This window comes from Labeo rohita, chromosome 8 (genome assembly GCF_022985175.1).
Source record: "Labeo rohita strain BAU-BD-2019 chromosome 8, IGBB_LRoh.1.0, whole genome shotgun sequence".
NCBI lineage: Eukaryota > Metazoa > Chordata > Actinopteri > Cypriniformes > Cyprinidae > Labeo > Labeo rohita.
In genome coordinates, this window is record NC_066876.1 from 29,518,069 (window position 1) to 29,529,477 (window position 11,409).

General features: G+C 38.9%; 2 protein-coding genes across 3 annotated transcripts in view; both read right to left on the reverse strand.

Moving 5' to 3' along the window:
• The window catches only part of tbc1d22b (TBC1 domain family, member 22B), a 98,183-nt gene extending 94,290 nt beyond the window's left edge, over window positions 1–3,893 (reverse strand). The window contains exons 1-3 of one of the 2 annotated variants that reach the window (XM_051116491.1): window positions 3,869–3,893; window positions 1,423–1,489; window positions 471–484 (exon numbers count right to left, since the gene is read on the reverse strand). The gene's annotated coding sequence lies outside the window, so the exon portion shown is untranslated. Of the gene's footprint in view, window positions 1–470; window positions 485–1,422; window positions 1,490–3,868 lie in introns of those variants that run through there. The other variant, XM_051116493.1, reaches the window with a different exon arrangement.
• Window positions 3,894–5,875: 1,982 nt separating this feature from the next.
• Window positions 5,876–9,771, reverse strand: pim1 (Pim-1 proto-oncogene, serine/threonine kinase). Its single transcript, XM_051117296.1, is given in 7 exon segments — window positions 5,876–7,314; window positions 7,316–7,371; window positions 7,460–7,636; window positions 8,434–8,800; window positions 8,897–8,947; window positions 9,083–9,189; window positions 9,394–9,771. Coding segments are annotated over 7 exon segments (942 nt in total). The 5' UTR covers window positions 9,467–9,771; the 3' UTR covers window positions 5,876–7,203.
• Window positions 9,772–11,409: the final 1,638 nt, after the last annotated feature.

An 11,409-nucleotide genomic window follows, 5' to 3' on the forward strand; every position in this document is an offset into this window, starting at 1 on the left:
CATTTGCTCGGAAACTTGTGCGTGTTTGTACTGTTTTGTGGCGATTATGCAACAGCAGCAGGGATGATTCAGCAGTCAAATGTTCGCTCATAGATTCCAGCCATGCAAATTCTCGCCAGCTATTTGACTCTCATTTTAAAACCAGTTTGCATGCTAGACTCTCGCCTCCATCCTTTGACTGCCATTCATTAAACTTACAAACTGAGGAACTAAGCCTTCCCACAGTCACACTGGGAGTTTCACTCTCACAACAGGTTCCTTTTAGTTCCAAACAGGGTTTTACAGACTGATGCCATAGAAGAACCTTTTCTGAAGCCAACATGAAATTATTCAAAAAAACCTCTTTCAACAGCGTGAGAACTTTGAAGCATATCGTCCTCTGAAATGAATTTCCTTATCAGCTAAGCCACAAAGACCACTTAAAGGAATAGTTAACTCAAAATTTTAAAATCATTAAATCATTGACTTACCATCACGTTGTTCTCTGTGAAACACAAAAGGAGAAATATTAATGAATGTTCAAGCAACTTTTTTCAACATTTCCAACAGTTGCCGTTTCTGTCAAGCTCTAAAACAGTGTTTTCAACTGTGTTTCTCAAAAATGAGTGTACAGTCAAAGAAACAACACCAACAACAAAAAACGTAATAGACTGTTTTCACGTTACGTCATTATTTAGCCATTGTGGCTGCACTGAATGTAAACAATGCTACTGAACCGAATGGAACTCGTGCATGGGCTTGGCGAAAAACTAAAGTAATTCACTATGTCGGGATAAGAAATAAAAGGTCATCTTGTGCATTCACATTCCAAAATGTCATTTGTGTGGAAATATTACGTTATTAATATATTTAGTCTGTAAAAGTCTGCTTACAGAGGCCAGAGACACTGAAGATGAACGTAAAGAGGAGAAAAAACTGCAGCAGGCAGATCAATCTCACTGTTCACGATGCACAAAATACTGGAAGAAACTCCTAAATAATGATTAATGTTAATGTAAATGTAAAATAATATTGTTTTCGTTTCATTTAGCATCTGTATAATGCATTATAAAGGAGTGCTAATAAACATAGCGCAGCTTTGTGTACAGCAGTAATCAAGGAAACACTATCGCTGCTTAGTGTTGAGCCCTGTATTAACTTTAGTTTGTCAAAATATAACGCTCTTCCCTATTTACTAAGTCCTATGATTTAGCAGCTTTCCCCGTGGTTTGGACATCATAAATTAGTAGAACAACGTCTTTAGTAGTACAATAAACCGTGCAATCCATGTCGCTGTTTACATCTGAGTATTGCCACAATGGCCACGCATCCGGGTAACTGACCAGAACGTGCCGTCGTTGCCAATCCTTTTTTTCTGATGCGAGACTTTTATTTTGAAATATGTGCGTGAAAGCTGTTTGGAATGATATTTAATAGCCTTACCTTATCCCCCTATTTCTTCCTGTAATAGTGGGTGTGGCCATTTGTAAATTTTATGGGTCCGCCCCTGCTGAAAAAAACAATAGAACCATCACAGAAAATTCTAATGGTTTCCACTACAAATGCCTTTACAAACATTACAAACCATTAACTTTTAACCATTAAAACCATTAAAAGGTTTACTGTAGTGTGTAATTCCATTAGGATTTATTGGTTTTAACAAGCCACCAACAGAAGGTGACCAATTACCAGTAACGGCCAACGGGGTCCTTTACAGTTTCCATTAAAACCAATACAAGTCCCATTAAAAGGAAGTAAAACCATTACAAATTTTGTGATGGTGTCTATTTTGTGAGGACGGCTTTCGGTCTCATCCGCATCCAGCTATTTGTAGCTGTACAAAACAGCTTGTTTTGCTGCTTGCAAATTGGTGTGCCTTTCCATAGTATTTTAATGTATTATCTTAATTATGAGAACACTGGTTTGTAGTACAAACAGTTTTACTGTTTAATAAACGTTGTTATTCTTCTCGTTATTTTCCTATAGGGGCTAATGAACCAGAAGTCTCACCCATACTTCCGTGTTAAAGAAAAAGGTGGATAGGTTGTTTATTCATTAGAATTAGTCATATTCTTACAATTTATGTGTATGTTAAGTAAAGGGGGATGGTACTTGTGTGTGAGAAATTAAAAGTGGTTCACATGACTTGTGTGTCATAGAAGGTAGTAGAGATTATTTTTGTAGGCCAAAACACAGAAACGAGTTACCATTTTAGCGCTTCTTCTTCCATCGTCCTGCAATCAATGGGTTTTTTTGGTTAAATGCCTGAAATAACACCTGTGTTGAACACAAGCTCAAGACACAAATTTTACTCTCCGACATAAAATACATGCAGTAATACCCCTTTTTGATATTTTAAAGCATTTAATTGTCTTGAAAAAGCCATTGCTAACAAAGATTAGAGGAAAATGAGTTGTGAGAAACTTAATGAAAGTGTGGTTTATAACCTATGTTTCGCTTTTTACTTCCGGTGATAGTATATGGGCTTCAAAATGTAAAAAAAATGTTCATTTGTGAAGTTTATCATGATAAACAAAACATGTAAACTACTGAATATGTTGTTCTGCTAATTTATGCTGTCTGAACCACGGAAAGAAACGTGTGGAAGCTGCTAAATCATATAGAGAAGGACTTAGTAAGCAGGAAAGGGTTGACAAACTAAAGTTAATAGGTGGTAAAGATACACGCAAGCAGTATTAATTAAGATATTAGCCTAATATTTTACCTACCTGACTGGGAATTATAAAAACAAACATGAATGTTGTAAAGATTTTTGCCATGGAAATCCTGGTTCAGTTTGGGCAACTACAAGCGTCTTTTGTTTCTCACGCCGTTTTTGCACTCTTCTCCTTGATTTGTTATAACTTTTGCCAGTGTATAGTACTCCAAATGTTTCTCCTGGTCCGACCGATTAGTACAGCCCAAAAAATGATAATAATTGACAATTTTCAGCTGCAAAAATCAGTAAAATATGCTAAAAAATTCTGTTCGGTTCAGTGGCATTGTTTACCAATATGGCCGACTGATGACGTGAAAAAACTCAATTGGGTTTTTGTTGAAGGAACCATTGTGATGTGAACTACTAGGTTAGCCTACAAAAATATAATCTTGCCTTCTGAAGTCGTATCTTTTTGTTAGGAACAGACCAAGTCAATGACGTGAAACCTGCTGTTGGCACATGATTTTTGAATGTGATTATGGATTTGAATAAGATTTGAGAGCTGCAGAAGATGGTTGAACCTAATGTTCGTTGAACAACTATTGAAGAACGTTCATTTTAAGCATGTACATTGCTAAAACATATCGAATAATAGCTTGTTTTCCACCAATGTGGATACTTTGGCTGGTCATTTGTCAAAGCTCAAGCCCGGATGTGTGAATGAATCAGGTGTTGTTTCCCTTTTAAATCAGCCCATGTCAGGCTTAGTTGCATACAGACACAGATGCCGACTGATCAGGTGCGTCTCGGGTCATACGCGTGCATTGTAACTCATTTAGAACTGCAGTGCAAACACCGCAGAGGTTTTTGTGAGAGGATTAATGAAAGGCTTAACAAGAACGTTCCCTGCTTGTGCTGTGTGTACGTCCTCATAGGGAGGGCAGCAGTTACAGGCCCACGAAAGGATCAGGTCAGGACGCCCCATGCTGGGGGCCATGCTGTCCTGGGTTGCACAGTGCATAAGAGGAGAAATGAACAAATCAGCCATATTTTGCTGGCGAGATTTACCTTAAACATCCTGGACACAATATGAAACTGCTCACGGGCAGAGAATTTGAGGTTATAGGTCTGTTTAACCTTTATGGCTTGCAACATTTGTTTCCAGAGATACAATTTCCTTCATAGATTGTTTTTTAATGATTACATATAAATATTTCAAGACAGACCTACCTGAGTGTTCAAACTGACATGCACAGTTTTCTGTCTTGACATATTTTCTATTGAGGGTGGCATATAATGGGATTGTGGGATTGGACTTTTTTTTAAATAGCCAATAGGCTTTAGTTTACGTGAACCATGATTTTTTGCTATTTGCTGTTGATAAACGGAATCAGGTGGTTAGAGAGAGCATTTTATTGGGTAAATATTTGTATACGCCCCTGAGGGTGAGATAGGTCATCAGTATTTTTGGCTTGTTTTCCTAGAAGACTGTAAATATTTAAACCGTTTATCAGCTTTTAGGAGTATACAAGCATATAAATGACTTTAAAGCTATAAACGTGAACTAAAACGCTACACATGTCTAATATTGATGTAATGGAGTCTATATGTTATTTAATATAATGTATGTTTATATATACAGTTGAGGTCAAAAGTTTACATACACCTCGCAGGATCTGCAAAATATTAATTATTTTACCAAGGTAAGAGGGATCATACAAAATGCATGTTATTTTTTATTTATTACTGACCTGAATAAAATATTTCACATAAAAGACGTTTACATATAGTCCACAGGAGAAAATAAAAATTTAATTTATAAAAATGGCAAAGTTCAAAAGTTTACATACACTTGATTCTTAGTACTGTGTTGCCTGAATGATCCACACCTGTGTTTTTTTGTTTAGTGATAGTTGTTCATGAATCCCTTGTTTATCCAAAACAGTTAAACTGCCCGCTGTTCTTCAGAAAAATCCTTTAGGTCCCACAAATTCTTTGGTTTTTCAGCATTTTTGTGTATCTGAAACCTTTCCAGCAATGACTGTATGATTTTGAGATCCAACCTTTCATAGAGGACAACCGAGGGACTCATATGCAACTATTACAGAAGGTTCAAATGCTCACTGATGCTTCAGAAAGAAACACGATGCATTAAGAGAATTTGAAGATCAGGGTAAATATAACTTATTTTGTCTTCTGGGAAACATGTAATCTTCTGAAGGGCAGTACTAAATGAAAAAAATTATGATATTTAGGCAAAATAAGAAAACATTTACACATCTTTATTCTATTCAAAAGTTTTCACCCCCGGCTCTTAATGCATCATTTTTCCTTCTGGAGCATCAGTGAGCGTTTGAACCTTCTGTAATAGTTGTATATGAGTCCCTCAGTTGTCCTCAGTGTGAAAAAATGGATCTCAAAATCATACAGTCATCGTTGGAAGAGGTTCAAATATACAAAAATGCTAAAAAACAAAAGCATTTTTGGGGCCTGACGGATTTTTCTGAAGAACAGCGGGCAGTTTAACTGTTCAGGACAAACAAGGGACTCATGAACAACTATCACTAAACAAAAAAACAGCTGTGGATCATTCAGGTAACAACACAGTATTAAGAATCAAGTGTATGTAAACTTTTGAATGGGTCAATTTTTATATATTCAACTATTATTTTCTCTCGTGGACTATATGTAAACGTCTTTTATGTGAAATGTTTGTTTTTTAAGACACTTTACATAATAATTAAGTTTATGATATAGTGATTCATGTCAGAGCTGGTTGTTTTGGTTCATGGCACAGAGGTTTTACATTTCTTTGAAATGCTTATGGAAAAAATACCGCTGGAACCGAGGCTGCCGAGCAAGTGGGTGTTCACCATCAGGCTTTACGAGTCATTGAACTTCTCAGAAAAGGCATCTTTGTAATGCCATTTAAGGTTTACCTGCCGCCATCTATAAAAACACAGATAAAGTATGAGCTGTCAGCTATCCGGTTCAGGAGTCCAGCATTAAGAAGAACCCCTGTGGTCCTAATCACCTCAGATTAAAGATACACTATCAATATAAAACGATAAGAGCGTTATTAAAGTTGGTTAAATAGATTTACAGCTAATGCCGTTGCAATCTGTCCATCTCTACTTCTCAAATGACATCTGCTGATTGTCTGTTTAAGAGTTTAGAAGACCACCAACTGATATTGCTGTAGTGAACCGAAAGCAAAGCAAACCCGTGAAACCAGAATGAATGTTAAAAAAATATTTATTGACAACTGTGTAAAAAAATAGCTTTCTAAACATAATTTACATTGCTAAATCAGAAAAACAAAATCTGAGTTGCAATCATGCCTACTAAAGGTGAAAAAGAAACCTTGTAAAATCACTCGTTCCTCAAACATTCAATGAGGTCACTTCCTCCAACATATGCACAGCAGACAGTATAAATTAGGTGACAAACACGACTTCAGACTGGTATGGTTTACCATCAGCAGTACTCCATGCATCGAGAAACACAAGTGCTTTCGAGGATTATTTACAACATATGTACACATATCGTTCTCAAAAAAGGCTTTAAATATGGTAAAAATACATTTAAATAATTTGTGGGCCCTTCGGTGGTGGAATGAGAAAAACTTTGCAGAAAATTGCTTCTCTATAAATAAATAAATAAATACTTCCACGTCCATCTCGTGTGTTTTTTTTAAGACACTCCAATAAATATCATGTACACATAAGTCTCGTCATGGAATTGAGTCATCTGACCGCGCTATTTACAATATAAACAAAAATAATATGCAGAAAATGTAGTCTTTTACGTCGTAGTTGCATTGCTTTGTGCATCTGTGACAATAAGTGGTAGTTGTTGAGGGTTACTCAGTACAAAGGAAGAGGAAAAAAGAAACAGCGGTTTGAAAGAGTGAGGTAAGACTTTTCATTCTGCAGAGGTTTGTGAGGTCGATTTGGTTACTCTCTCTGACTTATTAGAGTAAGACCGACAGTTACCTGCCAGGGGCAGGTAAAGTGGAAGCAAGAAGGTAAAAAAAGACATCTGGTTAAGGAGTAGAGTGTTACAGTGGCTATTACTCAATTCAAGTATTTCCAAAAAAACAAACAAAAACAAAAACCCTTGATCTTGCACAGAAGGCACTAAAATTATTAAGCTCGGCTGATCTGCTTCCTAAAGGAACAGCCCTGACGGTGCACCATAGACGGTCATAGCAGATCGGCCCTCATCACAGACCGCAGCATCGGGCATCCCCGAGCTCCTCCCTACACTGGCTGAGATGGGCTTCTCTACCCATGCCCGACAGCAGTGTTGACAGTCATTTGGTTACTACGAGCCAGACTGACGGGACCCTGAGCCACAGGGGGGGCAGGAGACGAGAGATAACAGATCTCACTAAAAGGTGGACCTCTCCCTTTTTTCGCCTAGCCTAGAACTCCCACCTAGCAGCAATGCTCAAAACAAAAGAAAAACATGTGTTGTTGTTGTTGTTTTTTTTTTTGCACTGCTCAGTCCGCAGGTCCCCTGGGTTGTAATGGAAAAGTCTCTACGAATGCATTCAGATACAGTCATTTGCACACTGGCTGATGCTCGTGGCTGATGCTGTGCAGTCTGATCTCAGTGTTGTCCGTAGGGGGCGCCGTGCTCTGCATCCAAGGGTGGTTGATGATGTCCTCAAAAAGACGGGCGATCTGCGGGGCGGAGGGCCAGGCACCACTTGATAAGCTGCTGGCACTCTGTAAAACAAAAGGATGTGTGATTATAGCCCTGCAATAAAGTCATAAACCTCCTAGAAGGTGGCGTTGTGTGATCTGCGAGTCTCACCTGTGGAGATTCTCCGTCTGAACAGCACCTGTCCGCGCACGATCTCTTCGTCCTGCTCGAATGGGATGTCCCCACACACCATGTCGTACAGCAGGATGCCCAGAGACCACACGGTTGCCGATCTACCATGGTAGCGATGAAATTTGATCCATTCCGGTGGACTGTAAACACGTGTACCTGAAGAGAGAACAAAAAACAAAAAAAAATGCATTTAAACTCATGCAACACCGAAAGACAAAAACGCAATTAAACTGCATTTTATTGTCCTTCCTGCCTACATCAAACACTGTAGTAAAAGGTGCGGCAGGAAAAAGGTGCGTCGTGTTTGAGCATTATTGTCGTGGCGCAACATTAATGTGCAGAGTCATGTGCTTGGGAGCGTGAGGGCGGGAGCACGCATGTAGAGAAACTGGTTGCCATGTGACTTGTGTTTACAAACTTTGAGTTGTAATAATTCCGGTTCCCACCGGCGGGGGCGCCAAATCTACAACCAAGCGAAATGCTTTTTCCCTAAAGGAACATTACAAAAAAAATAAACAAATCATCACGCCGAGCGATTTATTAAGCTTGACATGGGTAGTCAACGATGAAAGGGGGTCATAATACACATTTATCAACCGATTAATGCCAGGTATGTTTGCTTCACTCACTCGTTTTAAAACGTAAAAACACCACCTTGAAATATAAATACACACCCTTCAAGAGCTTGACAGGATTTCTAAACCTTACAACCATCTAATTCCAATGTTCAAATGCATTTAAAAATACATCTAGCCTACAATTTTGGTTTGTTTATATACTTATCCACTCACAAAGCCAAACTAATATTTACAGATTTGTTTAAAAATAAACATTTATATTCAAGACAATTTTCCATGAGGCCAGACAACCACGTATTTTCGTTTTCCCCGATCCCGCCACGTTTTTCGTGACCGTGGGAACCCCAGCTTGAAGGTCATGCAAATGGCTCTTACCGTCGAAATCGGTGTAAACGGTGTCTTTCAGTAATGCCCCCGATCCGAAGTCGATGAGCTTCAGATCGCCGGTTCGTAGGTCGATGAGAATATTCTCGTCCTTGATGTCACGGTGAACGACGCCGTTGTTGTGGCAATGACGCACCGCTTCCAGAACCTGGCGGAAAAAGTTCCTGGCGAGCTCCTCCGGTAACGCGCCCTTCTCCGTGATGAAATCAAACAAGTCTTTGACGGTCTCCGGTCTTTCCATGACGATAATGAAGCTGTCCGGTCGATCGAACCAGTCCAGCATCTTGATAACGCCACGGAATCCAGTGCCGACCTTCTTCAACAGGACGATCTCCATAGGGACGCGAACGCCATTGGGCTGGAAAACGGAGGACGCGTTCGTTTTAGTGACGCTGCCATATACGATATTTTAAACACAAATATTTATATAATCCATTTGAATTTAAATACTCACCAGCTCTCCCCATTCAGTCACACGTTCTCTTGCAACGTGTTTGATGGCAACCTGGAAATCATAAATATAAACGCATTATTAAACAGTGAAGTGTTATTATAAATTCATTATTTGCATAGACGTTATACACACACGTTTTAAACATTCACGCTTACGTAAACAAAAATCATCCATTCAGGAACCTACCGGCGCGCCATCGGCGATCCTCAAACCCGCATACACTGTCCCGAAACCGCCGCTTCCCAGCACGGAGCCGACCTGATACAGTTTCTCGAACGGCTCTTTCTCCTTAACTGTCGATAAAACAGGCGATAGATTCATAAGAATTGATAGAAGACATCAAATTATATAATAATTGGAAATCTGACGCGCTATTCCCAACACTCAGTCTGCTGACGTGAACAAGCCCAAGATCACACACACACACACACACACACACACACACACACACACACACACAGCAAGACACGCGATCACGAGAACAACCGTCCTCTAACCTTGAAGCTGGATTTTCGCCGGCATGTCCACGGTGGAAATGTGAGCAAATGTGTTGAATTTCGACAGAAGCATTTTATAATCCGAAATGCGAGTTGTTCTTGAGGGTTATTCCAATGTTGAGGTCGAAATCCGTCGTGTAGAGCTGGACGCAGGGAAGGTCTACTTGAGGGATCCGGTCTAGAAGCCTGTAGAAATCCCTTCTCATCGAGGCTCGATGGGTTTTGATTCTCAAGACGAACTTTTAACGATCGCGGAAGGGTATTCCAGTTTAGAACACGAAATTAAATAAACAGACGATTAATATATGTCGAAGATAAATATTATTGTCTGAGGTGCGCGACAGACACAAACACCCGGCTTTCTAAATCGTGAGGGAGGGGCAAGAGCCGTTATATACCAGTAGTAAAAGGGAGGGGAACTGCGTAGACGTCAACAGAGGCGCCGCCCACAAACACGAATCAGCCAATGAGTAATACGGCTGCCTCTGCAGAAAAAGGTCAATCAAATATGAAAATAAAGGAAAACGTAGACGTGGCGGGAATCAAAACGCGCCAAACAGTCGAGGCTTTTTTTTTTGAGGGCGTTGAGCCGGCGTGGGGCAGACAGGGAGTATGATACACATGGCTGAGTGTATATAACAAAAGCCCCGTTGCAGATTCCGAGTATTAATTCAGAGAAGTATGAACAAAAATAGATGCATGCTTCATCCATACAATCTCGTAAACGGACTGAAATAACGCATGACGATTAAGCATGTACACTACCCGTCAAAAGTTTTTGAACAGTAAGTTTTTTTTTTTTTTTTTTTTTTTTTTTTTTTTTTTTTTTTTAAAGAAGTCTCTTCTGCTCACCAAGCTTGGATTTGATCCAAAGTGCAGCAAAACCAGTAACATTTTGAAATGTTTTTACTATTTAAAATAACTGCTTTCTATTTAAATATATATTTTAAAATGTAATTTAGCATCATTACTCCAATCATGATTCCTCAGAAATCATTCTAATATTCTGATTTGCTGCTCAAAAACATTTTATTATTATTATTATTATGTTAAAAACAGTTGACAGTGTTCAGAGGAGCAGCATTTCTCTGAAATAGAAATCTTTTGTAACACTGTAAATGTCTTTATCATCACTTCTGAGCAATTTAAAGCATCCTTGCTAAATGAAAGTATTAATTTATATCATTTTTTTCCCCCCAAAAAGAAAAAATATATATACTGACTCCAAGCTTTTGAATCGTGTATAATGTTACATTCATCAAATAATCCAGGAAAAAGTGTGCTCAACTGTTTAAATATTAATAATAATAATAAATGTTTCTTGAGCAGCAAATCAGCATATTAGAATGATTTCTGAAGGACCATGTGACCAAAAATCTCACTGTCCAAAATCTTTTACCTGGTAGTATATATATATATATATAAATTATGTATAGATAAATAGATGATAGAAATTACCTTTAGTACAGTAACAGTGTAATAGTCACTGTGCAACTTTAAAGTTTTCCTTGTATTTTGCATTCAAGGAAAACAATCTTTTCACACAGTTATAGCTGAAGACACAACAATACATGTAACAAAGTTCTGCAGTGCTATGCAACCCACGTTTTCCTTCTCTGTACATAAAAATGCATCATCATCCCACTGGACAGCTCTTTTGTTTTTGTTTAAGTCATGTGAAGTGGGTCTACAAAGTATATGAAGACCGCATGCACTGCATTACCTCATTAATCTCAAATTAGCGCGCAAAGTTTTTTCTCTCCCATTGGCGGGCAGCAGGCTTTATTTAAATAGAGAACAATGCCGGTCGCTATGGAAATGAGGCGCATACCAGGCATTCTTTCAAATTGGGTGGCCGGTTTTAAACTCAGCGGCAGGATGTGGGAAACTTGAGATAAAAGACTCTCAGACCCATCCCCCATGTCTCTTGTCCTCTCTTTCCCGCGCAGATTATTGTTTGAAAGGCACTTGCCCTCCCTGTCCTCTGTATATTCCCCGCCCTTTGGACATACACAA